Here is a 15,115-nt window from a genome sequence, read left to right as displayed (position 1 = left end):
CTCCGCGGAGGGTGGAGGACCGAAGGGAAGTCCCGCCTCTACCGCCCAGCGGACGCTGCCGCCGACGACGCCGCCGCCGCTGCCGCGCACCTAACCGGGACCCAGAGGGGCGGGCAGGTGAGGCCTGGGGGTCCTAATCCCTAGTGTCGACTATGCGAGGTGACGGGCGGCCGTGATCTTGGGCTGGGACATGGAACTTTGAGGAAAGGAGGAGCGGAGGCCAGTTTGGCAACTCCGCGGGGGTGCCCAGGGAGAAGAACCCGGCGCACAGGGGCGGGGTCCAGGGCCCAGAGCGACGTCCTCCCCCGGGCAGTACTGAGTCTTCAGCCGCCTCCCTGCCACCCGCTTACCCTTCCTATATCCAGGCGCTCCCTCGGGCACCACGGTGCTGACCACCCCTGTCCTCAGCCCTAGGTGCTCACCGCAACGCTCCTCCCTGTCACGGTGCTGACCTCCGCCCCACCTTGTTTCCTTCTAGATCTGATTCCGGAGCTGCCATGATTGAAGTGGTAGCAGAGCTGAGCCGGGGTCCTGTATTTTTGGCTGGGGAGGCGCTGGAGTGTGTAGTGACCGTCACCAACCCCCTTCCCCCCACGGCCACTTCTGCATCCAGGTGGGGATGCTGGCACTGAAGGTGGTGGCCCTTCTGGGAAGAAGCCAGATTATCTCTGGGGCTGAGGCAGAGCTCAGGTTGTCCTGTAGCGACACTACCTCCTTTTGCTTATTGTGCTCTCATTGTAGGAGAGGGCTCTTTAACAGAAGATGTGGATGACATAGCTGTGCGCTTTCCTTCCCCTCCCCCTTTCCCCGTTTTACCCACAGTTTGCTACTCTTTATTTTATGGTTTCTCTTTGGAGTTCTGGATTTCCTGATCACTAGGACAGTCATCTAACCTTGTTGGTTAAGACAGTGCGATAGGGAGCTTGGAAAAGCATTTGTGAGGTCGGGAACTACCTCGAATACCTCCTTTTCCTCTTCCCACAGTGAGGCCCTGGCCTGGGCCAGTGCTCAAATCCACTGCCAGTTCCATGCCAGTGAGAGTCGAGTAGCACTGCCTCCCCCTGACTCTAGTCAGCCAGATGTCCAGCCGGACAGCCAGACTGTCTTTCTGCCACACCGAGGTTAGAGAGGGGCATTTGCCTGGGAGAGGTGGGGTGTGGGGGGTGTGTGTGGAGGCATTGTCACCCATGGGTGAAGTTGTTAATTGTTCTTGTTCTTATAGTCCCTGTTGTGCTGGGAATGTTGGGGAGCATGACTATTTCTTTAGGGGTAGAAGACTATACTCATTTCACAGCAGGGAAAGAGGGCCTGGCAGCTTTTCACTGTCTCCACTTGCCATGCTAGTCTTGTTCAGTACTGGACAATGGGTCATTAAATTAGTCATTCTTACCTTTTTCAGGTGAGAGGGGTCAGTGTATCCTTTCTACTCCACCAAAAATTCTATTCTGTGACCTGAGGCTAGATCCTGGAGAGTCCAAATCATGTGAGTGATTGTCCCCATCCCTGAATTGCCTTCTAAGCCTCCTGGAGGGAGAACTCCTCTGGTGCCTCTGGCTGCCCTGACAACTACTTCCCAACCAGACTCCTACAGTGAAGTGCTGCCCATAGAGGGACCACCCTCCTTTCGGGGTCAGTCAGTCAAGTACGTCTACAAACTGACCATTGGCTGCCAGCGTGTCAACTCCCCCATCACGTTACTCAGAGTCCCTCTGAGGGTTCTTGTGCTGACTGGTAAGCAAGGGCTCCTGGAGGGAAGGGCTGGGGAAGGACCATGTCAAAGCAGAAATTGTCTTAGAGGACTTGCAAGAGGGGCTGCAGGGAAAGTTCCTGGTCTCAGTGATGGTGCTCGGGAGTTGGGAAGGAAGGGAGGGTTCTGGAGATAGAGATGTACACCTCAGCCCTGGCGCCCCTTACCTTCAGCTGTCTCACGTTGGAATCTGAAACCCTAACCTCTACTGTCATCTCTGTTCCCTGTCAGCGTTACCTCTCCACTTATTCTTTCTCTAGGCCTTCAGGATGTCCGGTTTCCCCAGGATGAGGCTGTAGCCCCATCCAGTCCATTCTTGGAGGAGGATGAAGGTGGGAAGAAGGATTCATGGCTAGCTGAGCTGGCTGGGGAGCGCCTAATGGCTGCCACATCCTGCCGCAGCCTCCGTGAGAATTCTTTCAGAATTGTCTTACCCCATCCTTCCCCTCATTGTATTCCCATCTCAGACAGTCTCCTAACCACCACACACTTCTGTGGATCCACTGATACCTCACACCTCCAATTATAAAGAAAAGCCCCACCTTTTGGCCTGTGGTGCCCAGTCCTAGACGTTCCCCAGTGTGTAGACTCCAGGCTTATAGTGTCCTATTCTCCCCAGATCTATACAATATCAGTGATGGCCGAGGGAAAGTTGGGACGTTTGGCATCTTCAAATCTGTGTACAGACTTGGCGAGGACGTGGTGGGGACCTTAAACTTAGGGGAAGGAACTGTAGCTTGTTTGCAGGTAAGAAGGGAGCAGAGCTTCTTATCCGCTGGGTGCTGGAGTTGAAGGGCTAGGGTGGAAGGCCTGTAGAAAGAGGGGTGGCATGTAGAAGGGGATAGTGGGGTCATCCAGGGTCCCTTTGTAAAACAGCTTGAGGTTGGGCTGTCCTCTCACCTACAGACAGCACTTCCTGTTAGCACACATCTCTTGCTCCCAGTTTTCAGTCAGCTTACAGACCGAGGAGCGTGTACAGCCTGAGTACCAGCGGCGACGTGGGGCAGGGGGTGTCCCCTCTGTGTCACATGTGACTCACGCCCGGCACCAGGAATCCTGCCTGCATACAACCAGAACCAGCTTCTCCCTCCCAATCCCTCTCAGCTCCACCCCAGGCTTCTGTACAGCCATTGGTGAGACCCTCACTGTTACTGGAGAAGGGAGAGGGGGACAGTAAAATGCTGTGCTAAGGGGGGGTGTAATGGATCCTGATTCCTTATACACACTCCCAGACATACCCACATCTAGCCTCTGACCTTGAACAGTTTCTCAGACCTTCAGCCGCTTCCCGTTTCTTAGATGCACTGACCCCTAAACTCCTAACAGCTTGATAGAACTCCTTCCCCATGCCTACCTACTGGGAGCTTGTGATACACTGATTTTTGATTACTTCACACTACCTAGACTTCACTGCCTCACTCTTGGGTTGTTAGGTATTCTATTCTGCTATGTTAGGTATTCTTTTCATTCTGCTATCTTCAGCTGACATCTATGGGACTACCCAATTGCTTCAGAAAAACCCTTAATCACAGCTCCCTGCTCTGTGACTTTTGCCTGTCTTCCTGAATACAGATTGTTTTTTTTCTCATTCACTAACTATATCCTATCATTGGCCTTTACTCCCGCTGGCTTCTAATGCTTGTACCTTAATCTTTTTCTTCCGTAGTGTCCTTGAAGTGGAGATTGCATTTTGAATTTGTAACGTCCCGAGAACCAGGATTGGTACTCCTACCCCCTGTGGAACAGCCCGAACCTACCACGTGGACAGGTCCTGAGCAAGTACCTGTAGACACCTTCAGCTGGGACCTCCCCATCAAGGTGCTGCCTACCAGCCCCACCCTGGCCTCATATGCTGCCCCAGGCCCTAGCACCAGCACCATAACCATCTGAAACTGGCCCACCCTGGCGCTAGTTCCTTGCGAATACTGAGAACTCAGCACCTGGACTCTAGTGGGACCCACTTTTTCCACCTGGGGTCCAATGTCGTGGACAGTGAGAGTCAGGCTTTCAGCTATAGCATTAATTTATTTATTCAGAATACATTGGCAGCTGCTAGTGGTTTCCCTGGAAGTGGCAGCAGCAGTGAGCAGTCAGCAGATGGGTGATCAGTTGAGTTTAGCTGGAGTGGGGAGCAGGAGCCCCAGGAACAGGGGTGTTGGCTGAGCCCCATTCTGGGTCAGGCCCTCCCCCTTTGCAGGGCAGCCGAGGGTCAGATTTTTGCACCAAGGAGAACTGGCAGGTTCCTGCCTCCTGACGTACCTCACACCCAGCTGGAAAGTCGATGGGATGCTGGGACCTGGGAAACCAAGGATGGGGGAAGGAATCAGCACAGTGAAAGGCTGGCTTTATCCCTGCCCATATGTTCCCTCTCTCACAGCTTTCCCCACTAGAGCCCCTTTCAGTGGCCCCTTGGTCCTCCTAAGCTCTCACCTACCATATGTGGGCCTTTTTGTTTTATAACAGGAGTATTTTCTCTCCAGGTACACCCCAACCTCCCCTGATTTATAGCCTGAGGCCTTATCTTTCACACTAGCGTTGGGCCCTTCATGTTCGGCCCATCTTGTACTGCTCTTCTGTTCATTCTTACATCACAGCAATCTAGTCCCTCCCTGGTCATCCCTCAGTCATTCACATCAGAGTCATTCTCTCTGGCTATCTTTGGTCACTCACGTGTCACAGCAGCCCACACCAACAGGATGCAGACAGGTGCAATGGAAACAGTCCTTGCGGAGCCAAGACTCACCCAGGGTGAAATATTTCCCCTCATAGTGACAGGGGGCTAGGGAAGAACGGAAAATGTTAGTGGGTGTAGGAGTGCTGATGAGAGGCAGAGTCTCTTCAGGTCTGGGGTGGAGACGGTAAGTACATACTATATCCGTATTTAGTTTGTCTTTCCTCTTTCACAGCTGAAGGGAGCCTGGGTATTTTGACATGGGATCATCTCTAAGGCCCCGTCCTCCCTGTGCCCTCTCTGCTGCTCCTTCATTCCTAATGCCTCACCCCACTTTACCTTGAGCTTGGAAGTAGCACTTGCTGTAGACTCCTGGGTGCTGGAGGAGTAGAGACATCACCAAGCAGACGATCCCCCAGCCTCCTAGGATCCCCTTGGCCTGTCCAGCCCAGAGCATCCTCAGGGCCATTACTGCTGCACAGCCCTCTCGGACCCTTCTTGGCCTCTGCTCAGCTACTCTGGTCTTGACTCCTTGACTTTGCTTTGCGTTGCTCCTTGAGTCTTAGTTTCTTTCTTTCTCCCCTGGGCTCCTGTCTCACACTATCTCCCTGCCCTCTGCTCTCACAGGCTGGGGATGTTTATAAAGTGAGGACCCTGGCCCCCTGCTGAGTAGAGCTGGAAAAGCTGTAACTCTGTTTCCTGAGGTGAGGGCATGAAAACAAGAGGTCTAGCTTTAACAAGCTGTGAGAGCTGATTCATGCCCCGGCACAGCTAGAGGGAGGGAGGTGGCCATGGAGCGGGCACTGGACTGGGCAATTCCCCAGCAAGGAGGCAGGAGGGGTGAGGGCCCCCAGGTGGTCCCCAGATCTCTTCCCTGACCTGAAGAGAAGGAAGCATTCCACCTTCCCCCTTTCTCCCCCACTGCCACCACCAGGGGTGTGTACGCTGGGATCCCTGCCTGGACCGGAGGGAGGCATTTCCTGGGGATGGTTAATCCTGTGCCCCAGCCAAACCCAGGAGCTGCAATAGGGTGCGACGGCCAGAGGCTCCAGGAGAGTGAGCAGGCACCTGGAATGGAGACTGTGTTTCTCTCAGATCCTGGGGCAGGGTTTCCCTAATGTATCCAAGAAATAGGGCTGCCCCTCAGAGATGGTGGGGAGGGTCCCTTTTCCTCAGGCATTCCAGAGGTGAACTGTCCATTGCTTATCACCCTCAAACATACAGCAGATGTGGGATCACCCCACCTCTGGGGATGGTTCTTTCCCCCTTTCAAAAAGGAGCATCGCTATGTGCCCTGATACGATGAATCACTCCAGGTTCACAGAGGTGTCCTCTCTTTCCTCCCATATGTAATAAGTGCGGTTTTTAGGAATTTATCATTTGGCATCCTCTGAGTTTCCCACAGGTTCTGGAGGAGCCCAGGATGCATGATTGAGAGCATAGGCTGCAGAGACAATCTTCTTGGATTCAGATCCTGACTCTACTTAGCTATGTAACCTGGTCAGATTACTTCACCTCTCTGAGCCTGTTTCCTCATCTATAAATTGGGGATAGTAATGCCAACTCATCGGGCTGTTATGAGGATTAAATGAGATAATGCATGCAGTGCTCTTATCACCATCTCTGGTACGTAAGCATCAGGAAATAGCAGTTGCTGTGATTGGGGTTAAAGCTCAGAGGCAAAATGGGTGACATCCTTTTCTTTGAATGACATTAAGCAGTGTGTGCATAGCTGAGGGCTTCTGTTGGGGATGGCTGTCTCCTGGCATAGACCTCTGCCCCTTTCACACTCATGCTCCATGTTAGCAGTCCCCAACCTTTTTGGTACCAGGGACCGGTTTTGTGAAAAACAATTTTTCCAGCAGTGGATAGAGGCGGATAGCAGCGAGGGGATGATTTTGGGGTGAAACTGTTCCACCTCAGATCATCAGGCATTAGATTCTCATAAGGAGCGTGCAGCCTAGATCCCTTGCATGTGGAGTTCACAGTGGGGTTTGCACTTCTCTGAGAATCTAATGCCCCTGCTGATCTGCCAGGAGGAGGAGCTCAGGCGGTAATGCTCACTCGTCCGTGGACCATGTCCTGCTTTGTGCTCCCGCTTCCTAACAGGCCACAGACTGGTACTGGTCTGTGACCTGGGGGATGGAGACCCCTGCTCCATGTCACCTTTCCCACCTCTTTCAAAAACAGGTACCTCCAGGAGCATTTTGGTTTTGGCCCTTGTATTGACTTCTGAATGTCTAGTTTGAAAAACTGTTCCCAATAAGCCTTCTTCCCCCAGATCTGCACCCTTACCTCTACCGTGGGACAAGGTGTCCTTTTAAGTCTCCTGCTTTTTCTCACTGGGATTCGGATCCATTTCTTCCATCTCCGCTCATGTGAACTCTCCAGTTCTCCTTTCTCACCACTCTCCTGCTAGCCATCTCTTTGGCACTAAAGGCCCTGGTCAAACTGGATTTCTTTCATTTTCCATACTTCAAAGACCCATGTTCCACGTATTCCCCATAAGGACAATTTCTTTGGCGTTTATTTGATTTGTCTAAGTTTTCAGTCTCGTTTACTCCAAGACTCACTCCCTGCCACCTAGTACATCAGATACAACTTCCGGCTGACTTTTCAAGGGGGGCCGCCCTACCTGTCATCTCTTCATTGTTCAGAAATGACTGTGTCAGTGCACCTCATACTGCCTTCCTGTCTTCTTCCAAGGAGACAGCTAAGGTGGATGGAGATGCAGAATGGACCTCACGTTCGCCCTAGTCAGGACTGATGCCCTTTCCGTTTCAGAGGAGTGCCAAGAAAAAACTCACAGTTGCACAGCAGGGTGCTGTGAGGTCGGCTGCAGTGTGGGAGGCACGGCCTGGGCCTGCTCTCTGGGCGGGAGCAGGTGGATTCGAAGGCCTGTCTAGCACGAGGACCCAAAGGTCTTGTCAGTGGCCAGTAGCTCTGCTGCCTTTCCCAGAGAGGGGGTCCAGTGGACACCTTGGAAGGAGGCTGGACTGTGGGCCATCTTCTGCAAGCTAGAGCCAGCCCAATAGGGGGCGGACGTCAGTGGGTAGCTGGGGCGCATGAAGGTGGGGGTGATGCTGAAGGGGAAGGGAGCCCCAGTGGGGATTGGTGCGTGTGCGGAAACGGGGACAGAAGTGAGGGTTCATCGCCTGTAACGAAGATGAGGTAGGCATACAGGGGCTTCTGGAAAGCTAGAGGCTGGGCTGAGCCAGGAGTCCTCTCCCAGAAGTTGGGGGGCGGCGCAGAGGTGTGGGTCGAGCCCGCATGCGTGCCTGATGGGGAGGGGGTGAGTCGTTGAGGACCAGGCCCGCTGGGTCCCCGGGGCTCGGTGGCTGGCGCGCAGGGCCCGGAGGGGGCGGCTGGCGCGCACCGCACGCATGGGGACAAGGAAAACATCCGCCGGAGGCCCGGCCGGGCGGCGCTCCAGCCTCGGGGCAGGTGCGCGGCGAGGAAGTGAGAGTATTCCGGCCCCACCCCCAACCCCGGCGGCCCTCCGGTGAGTCACCGCCGACCCCCGCCGCCAGAGGGAGAGGGGAGCTGCGGGCCAGAGCCCCGGAGGGTCTGGAGGAGCCAGGAGGGTTTCTGGGAGCAGAGGGTCACTTAGTGGGCTTCTGTCCTGATGTCGCTACGGGCGCGAAACGGACACTGAACACAGTCTGACTGAATGGAGGCAGGTGGGGAGGGATCCCTTGGGAGAACTTGGCGGACCGAGAGCAGACCCCAGGGCAAGGAGGAGCCCCCGAGGAGGAAAGGGGAAACCGGCAGATGGCGAGGCCCAGAAAGGGCAGGGGAGCCGGGTTGATTGGGGTGACAGAGGAAGGAAACACGCCAAGTTAGGCCTGGGAGAACTGAGGGACCTGAGGAGGGAGGAGGGAGACCAACATCAGGTGGGAAGGTGGAAATGGCTAAACCCCAGGCATCAGGTCTGTCCAGAGGCTGGCGTAGACAGTGAAGGGTAGGTTTTAGGGGGTAGGGGGAGTTATGATTATTTGGGTACATTTTGGGATTATTTGGTCTCATAGGTAGAAGGGAGCCTGCTGGTCTCGTGTAACGGATGGTTTAAAAGCAAGGTTGTCTGCGTCTTGGATTACTGTCTGCCATTCAGCCTTTGCCAAAAAATTTGGCACTGATCTGCACATTTTTATAGTCATTTAAAATTGTATGACTCTATTTGTCAAACGATTTAGGTAATTTTGGATTTTTTAAAAGTAAAAATTTAAAAATAAAAATAGAAGAGTTGCACAATCTAATTCAATATTTGACTTAAAACCCAAAGTGAGGCTCTCAGATTAATAATATGGTGTTGAGCCTTTTTCTTGTTTGACCCTTCTGCCATTTTCCCCTCACTGACTTGATTGAATTCTTTGTGACTGATGCCTCAGTTTTTCTGGATCAGTAGTGCTGCACTTCCACTTTTCCTCTCCCTCATTTTACTGTCTTTATTTTTAACCTTTTTTCTGTGTAGCCCTCTAACAGGCCCTATACATTTTGAACCAAGTAAAACATTTCTTGAAATGGGAGCCTTGGACTACAGTATACAGAGACAAACAACTCACAGTTTTAGCATATATGTTAGGCTACTATCTTCTGTGGATGTGTATATAACTATACAGTTTCTGTATTTATCCTGTGGCTGACAGAAAAAGTTAAAGCTGTTTAATTCACCATAGTATTTCTTTTTTTTTTTTTGAGACGGAGTCTCGCTGTGTCGCCCAGGCTGGAGTGCAGTGGCCGGATCTCAGCTCACTGCAAGCTCTGCCTCCCAGGTTCACGCCATTCTCCTGCCTCAGCCTCCCAGGTAGCTGGGACTACAGGCGCCCGCCACCTCACCCGGCTAGGTTTTTGTATTTTTTAGTAGAGACGGCGTTTCACTGTGCTAGCCAGGATGGTCTCAATCTCCTGACCTCGTGATCCACCCGTCTCGGCCTCCCAAAGTGCTGGGATTACAGGCTTGAGCCACCGCGCCCGGCCCTTTCACCATAGTATTTCTACAACACAGCAATTTATTAGCCTGACTTCTCTTCTAAAATCAACACTAAAATGGTATTTTGTATTTGTCTCAGAGACACTAATTCTGTCATGATCCTTATGATCTGTGTTGGGCCAAAGGCGATTACTTTATAAATTATAAAGAACCTTAAACTCTGCATTGCCTTTGGTCCCAAACAAGCAAATCTGGGTCAATTAATAATAACAAAAAAAAAGGAAAAAAAAAAAAGAAAAATGTCTTGCTTTGGGCCCTGTTGCTTTCTCCCATGCTGTTTTAGCCCCAGCCCTACCCTATGCCCAGTGGCCTTTGCCTTCATTCCTTCTTTGCTCTGCTGGGCATCTTGAGAGGAAAACTTCACACTAACTTCCTCTACTATAAATTCTCTCCCTTCTCTCAACTCTACACTTCTCTTCGCCAACATACACCATTACTGCTTCACTGATTTTTTTTTAAAGCCCCACAGTCCTTTCTGGCTCTTTTCCACCTTTAACACTCTTATGTTGAAATCCTCCCTTTTCCTCCTTTCTCTTTAGTAAGACCTCAGATTTTTTAAAAAGCTAGGCTTGATTGTTTATTCTGCATGGTCCACTTCTGCCTTCCTTCCTCTTCTATTACCCTTTTCTTATTCTAGACTGTTTTTAAACTCAGTTATGCTTGCTTTCACCAAAACCTTAAACTTTCCTGTGATTAGAAAAAGATGCTTATGTTTCCATTACTTTTCCTACAATAAAACACATTCTCAAATTCATATCCACTTCAAACTCTCCCAACGTTTTGCATCCAGAAGCATAAAGTGGCCATTATTGTGAAGTCTACTGAGTGACCATTTAAGCTTGGTGTTATGCCAGACACTGTATAGTTAATTTCATAATCCTGGTACCAGTTTTCTAAATTATTACAGACAATAGATGATGGGCCGGGCACAGTGGCTCACACCTGTAATCCCAACACTTGGGGAGGCCAAGGCAGGCAGATTGCTTGAGACCAGGAGTTCAAGACCAGCCAGGCCAACATGGTGAAACCCTGTCTCTAAAAATACAAAAATTAACTGGGCGTGGTGGCGCATGCCTGTAATCCCAGCTATTCCGGAGGCTGGGATGGGAGAATCACTGAAACCTAGGAGGCTGAGGCTCCAGTGAGCCAAGATTGCACCACTGCACTGCACTTCAGCCTGGGTGACAGAGTGAGACCCTGTCTCCAGAAAAAAAAAAAAAAAATTCTTTGATATGCAATTGCTTCTCCACTTTCCCTTCCCTCTCATGATCTCTGCTCAGTAAAACCAAGGTGCAGTTTCTGGATCCACCTACCTTGGGGTGATTAGGAGTAGAGGGTTGTAAATACCTAGAATTTTTTTCCTTTCTGATATAATTCTTGACCTCCTTCTAGAAGTCCTGTTGTCTTTGCCGTAGAATTTTTATTTAAGCATTCTTTTGCAGAAGAATCTCTAATGTCCTTTTTTCATCCAGATTTACACTTGACAAATCCTAAAGCTACTTCTACACAGTTCCTTTATCCATTTTTCCTTTTTTGTGCCTATGTTATTTTTCATGGGTTTATCATCTCTTTACAAATGGGCTGCATTCACTGAGGGGCAGCATTGATTTCCCGCTGCTGTCACCCAGTGCCTCAGCCTCTCTTGATTCTTTTTTTGGTTCACCCTTGTTTCCTGTACTTACTTTCCTTTATTGTCTGTTCTAATCTTCTCCATATCTATCTGTTTAATGAAATTCACTATTTTGAAAAAGATTTCTGGGGTCTCAAAAGTTTTTCAGGGGATCTCACATAAGTCTCTGCATTGTGACCTAAACTGTGTAGCATTGATTTCCAATAGATTGAGGCTAATGGGCGAGGGGAAGGGGTGGTTGTTGGGAGAGTGGAATATCCTCATGCACAGAGTTTCTCAGCTGTGACACTGTTAACATTTTGGAGGATAATCCTTTGTTGTGGGGTGCTGTCCTGTGCGCATTGTAGGATGCTCAGCAGCTACTCAGTAGATGCCAGTGATACTATCTCAGTTGTGACAACCAAAATGTCTCCAAATCCTGCCAAATGTTCCTGGAAGACAAAATATGCCCTCTACCCGAGTGTTGAGAATTACTGTGCTAGAATATCAGCTTTTTGAAATTGATTAAATGGTTATACTTTCTCTTCCTAACTGCTGATTTGTAGCTGGAGTTTTAAAAGTGTGGTCTTTGACTTACTTGGTAGGTGGTAGCTTCTTAAAATTGCAGGTTCCTGAGCATATCCTAGACCTACTGAATCAGAAATGCTGAAGGTAGAACCCAGATCTGAGTTTTACAAGACACTACCTTCCCACCCCCAACCAGGTAATTCTTCTGCCCTAGGCTTGACCCTCCTGTGGCATAACTGCTGCATTATCTACATTTTTTTTTCCCTGCAAGTCTTCCTGGTGTTCCAGCTTTGCTTCCGCTTTTGGCCCCATGATGCCAACACAAATAAGGAGGCCTCAGGTTACCAAGACAACTGGAGCACAGGAAACCGTAAAGGCTCAGTGCTCCCACAGGCATCACGGACTGTGGCTATGCTGGCTTGCTTTCTCCTTAGGGACTCAGTCATACTTCCTTTTCCCTATCCCCCAAACTACCCAGACTGGCAGATACTGAGGCCCAAGCCACAGATCCTGATTTCACAGACCTGGTAGTAGATTTATGGGGTGGGTGGGATAGGGAATGGTGAATGAAGCTTTCCTTCTAGCATTGATATTTCATGTCATTTTGGTGATAACTGAATTTGTAATCATGAGAACTACATTTCCCTGGGAGTTGGTTGTTAGATGCAAGCTTTGAAATCAGGATGCTTCTCTTTATTTATGTTATTTATGCCTACTTCACTGGACCTTGAGTCTTAGATGTTTTTGCATCCCTAGCTAAATTTCTTTACAATTTGCTTTGGGCCAAAAGGTTTGGCAATCTACTTCTAATACACTGGAAGCAGCTAATGTTTAGCAAGAAAAGAATATTTTTAGGGCCAGGTGCAGTGGTTCATGCCTGTAATCCCAGCACTTTGGGAACATGAGGCAGGTGGATTGCTTGAGTCCAGGAGTTCAAGACCTGCCTGGGTAACATGACAAAACCCTGTCTTTACAAAAAAGAATACAGAATTAGCCAGGTGTGGTGGTGCACTCCTGTAGTCTCAGCTACTCAGGAGCCTCAGGTGAGAGAATCACTTGAGCCTGGGAGGTCAATGCTGCAGTGGGCCATGATTGTGCCACTACACTTCAGCCTGGATGACAGAGCAAGACCCTGTCTAAACAACAACAACAACAACAAAAACAAATAATGAATTTGGGTTCTGTTTACACTTACCAAAGCTAGTCATTTTTTTTTTTTTTTTTTTTGAGACGGAGTCTCGCTTTGTCGCCCAGGCTGGAGTGCAGTGGCCAGATCTCAGCTCACTGCAAGCTCCGCCTCCCGGGTTTACGCCATTCTCCTGCCTCAGCCTCCCGAGTAGCTGGGACTACAGGCACCCGCCACCTCGCCTGGCTAGTTTTTTGTATTTTTTAGTAGAGACGGGGTTTCACCTTGTTAGCCAGGATGGTCTCGATCTCCTGACCTCGTGATCCGCCTGTCTCGGCCTCCCAAAGTGCTGGGATTAACAGGCTTGAGCCACCGTGCCCAGCCAGCTAGTCATTTTTTAAAGGAGGATCATCTGGCTTGATTAATTAAGTCTCTTTAAAGCCATGAATAAATGAAAACCTACTTGGGCTTAGATGCTTAAAAATACTGACTCGGGCTGGGCGTGGTGGCTCACACCTGTAATCCTAGCACTTTGGGAAGCCAAGGCAGGCAGATCACTTGGGGTCAAGAGTTCGAGACCAGCCTGGTCAACATGGTGAAACCCCCATCTCTACCAAAAATACAAAAAAGTAACCAGACATGGTGGCACATGCCTGTAATCCCAGCTGAGGCAGCAGAATCACTTGAACCTGAGATGGAGGTTGCAGTGAGCTGAGATCAGTGTGAGATTCTGTTAAAAAAAAAAAAAATTCGACTTGATCCAAAACAGGAGCAGACTGCCTCCCTGGGACATTCATGCCATGCCAGAGCAAGGGAGAATTCAGGGAAATAAGGCAGATGTGATAGCTCTCCTCAAACAATTGAAGGACTGTCATGATGAAGAAGCGATTAGATGTACTTGGTTTAGTTCCAGAAGATAAAGAACTTTTATTTAGTGATGGGGGACAAGCTTTGGCTTGATAAGGAGAACTTCTGACTCATTTGCGGACCCCGAAGTGGAGAAGCTGAATTGTTAGGCAGTAAATTGTGTCCATATTGTTTATATACGTGTTAGATGACTGTTTGCACAAGGGTTAGATGAGGTTTTAGACATTAAATTGGGTTCAACCTGCAAGAAGAAGCAGGCAGATTTAGGAAAAGTCAATTCGCCCTTTCTGTCATGTGATTCTGTGGCACTATTAAATTCATTGTTACTTTTCTAGGCACCTCTGTCAATTTTACCCCCTTAAGTAAGTGATAATAGAGTTGATAGTAAAGTCTTTATCTTTAGAGATTTCTCAAACTTTGTTCCTCAGCCCTCTGGAGATTTCTGAAGGATGCCTCAGAAGTGGCTGACAAGGTTGAAATGAAGGCTAGCTGAGGCTCTGAGCCCTTTACCTATGCTTCAACCAGAACAATCTTGCTTTTATTTGTTTTACAAATTAAATGTACTGGCTTCCTTGAAGATTTTCTTTTTAACTGAAAAAAAAAAAAAAATAGTTCTGCTGTTAAAAAAAAAAAAAGTTAAAGGCTCTGATATTTCAAGATGTTCCTTTTATTGACAGGGAAACTGAGATATGGAAGAAGTGTCTTGCCAAAGGTCACACAGCTAGTAAATTTCAGAGCTGGGACTCAAATCTAGCTGTTCTAGTTCAAATCTTTTGTTTCCTCCGCTCTACAAGTCTGCCTTGTTAGAATTCAGTAAAAGCTTCTCTCCATTCTACTGGCCACCACTGTAATCCAGAATCTCATTTCTTCTAATCTACTATTCTGTATTAGCCACTTAACTAGTCTCCGTGCTGTCTAATTCTATTCTATATTATATATACTGTTGCCATTTTATTCTTCTTGGAACATTGTTTTCATCCTGAGATTTCCCTGTTTAAGAACCTTCTCCCTATCTCTTATAAGAACTTTTCAGGCTAGCCTTGTGTTAGCATTCTTTAGGATCCTCATTGTTTAGCTGAATGTGAGCCTAAATCCATCCTATTATGAGTAATTAATGGGCTATATAATAGTGAGATTAACTGAGTTCCTCCCTATTCCTAGACTTCACCTTTGGCAGGATTTTCATGTGTACGGTTTTAATCAGGCATGACAAGAAGATACAAAAGAAATAGAAAATCACAGCCTATAAAAAGCAAGTTACATAATAATACCAATAATATAATCCTATTTATATCTCACATGCATGCATTTTTTAAAACAAGAATGAATATATAGAAATTGCCTGGAAGAAAACACATTAGGCTGGGCGCAGTGGCTCATGCCTGTAATCCCAGCACGTTGGGAGGCCAAGGCAAACAGATCACCTGAGGTCAGGAGTTTGAGACCAGCCTGGCCAACATGGCGAAACCCTGTCTCTACTAAAAATACAAAAATTAGCCGAGTGTGTTGGTGTATGCCTGTTATCCTAGCTGCTTGGGAGGCTGAGGCAGGAGAATTGCTTGAACCTGGGAGATGGA

At 48.9% G+C, this 15,115-nt stretch overlaps 2 protein-coding genes across 2 annotated transcripts; one reads left to right on the top strand and one right to left on the bottom strand.

The window, feature by feature from the left end:
* The first annotated feature begins 28 nt into the window (after positions 1-28).
* RGP1 (RGP1 homolog, RAB6A GEF complex partner 1) lies at positions 29-8,627 on the top strand. The gene is made up of 9 exons (XM_025360130.1): positions 29-159; positions 479-613; positions 985-1,121; positions 1,400-1,483; positions 1,582-1,731; positions 2,008-2,154; positions 2,367-2,494; positions 2,691-2,880; positions 3,414-8,627. Exons 2-9 carry the CDS (start codon positions 498-500, stop codon positions 3,635-3,637), a joined length of 1,176 nt encoding a protein of 391 aa, XP_025215915.1. The 5' UTR covers positions 29-159; positions 479-497; the 3' UTR covers positions 3,638-8,627.
* Positions 3,753-5,035, bottom strand: MSMP (microseminoprotein, prostate associated). The gene is made up of 3 exons (XM_025360132.1): positions 4,758-5,035; positions 4,418-4,526; positions 3,753-4,043 (listed from the first exon to the last, which is right to left on the bottom strand). The coding sequence occupies exons 1-3, from the start codon at positions 4,885-4,887 to the stop codon at positions 3,863-3,865; spliced, it is 420 nt and encodes a 139-aa protein (XP_025215917.1). The 5' UTR covers positions 4,888-5,035; the 3' UTR covers positions 3,753-3,862.
* Positions 8,628-15,115: the final 6,488 nt, after the last annotated feature.

The sequence above is a fragment of the Theropithecus gelada genome, chromosome 15 (genome assembly GCF_003255815.1).
Source record: "Theropithecus gelada isolate Dixy chromosome 15, Tgel_1.0, whole genome shotgun sequence".
NCBI classification, from domain to species: Eukaryota; Metazoa; Chordata; class Mammalia; order Primates; family Cercopithecidae; genus Theropithecus; species Theropithecus gelada.
Note: the sequence above shows the minus strand (reverse complement) of the source record. Positions and strands in the feature narration are given on the sequence as shown.

What these genes read in the sequence shown, in the direction of transcription:
- RGP1 (XM_025360130.1), top strand. Translation starts at nt 498, where the DNA reads ATGATTGAAGTGGTAGCAGAGCTGAGCCGGGGTCCTGTATTTTTGGCT. An exon ending in TCCTGGAGAGTCCAAATCAT is followed by an intron (nt 1,484 to 1,581) that starts GTGAGTGATTGT and finishes CTTCCCAACCAG; the next exon opens with ACTCCTACAGTGAAGTGCTG. An exon ending in GAGGGTTCTTGTGCTGACTG is followed by an intron (nt 1,732 to 2,007) that starts GTAAGCAAGGGC and finishes TTCTTTCTCTAG; the next exon opens with GCCTTCAGGATGTCCGGTTT.
- MSMP (XM_025360132.1), bottom strand. Translation starts at nt 4,887, where the DNA reads ATGGCCCTGAGGATGCTCTGGGCTGGACAGGCCAAGGGGATCCTAGGA. An exon ending in GTGCTACTTCCAAGCTCAAG is followed by an intron (nt 4,527 to 4,757) that starts GTAAAGTGGGGT and finishes GTTCTTCCCTAG; the next exon opens with CCCCCTGTCACTATGAGGGG. An exon ending in GGTGTGGGCTGCTGTGACAC is followed by an intron (nt 4,044 to 4,417) that starts GTGAGTGACCAA and finishes TTGGTTTCCCAG; the next exon opens with GTCCCAGCATCCCATCGACT.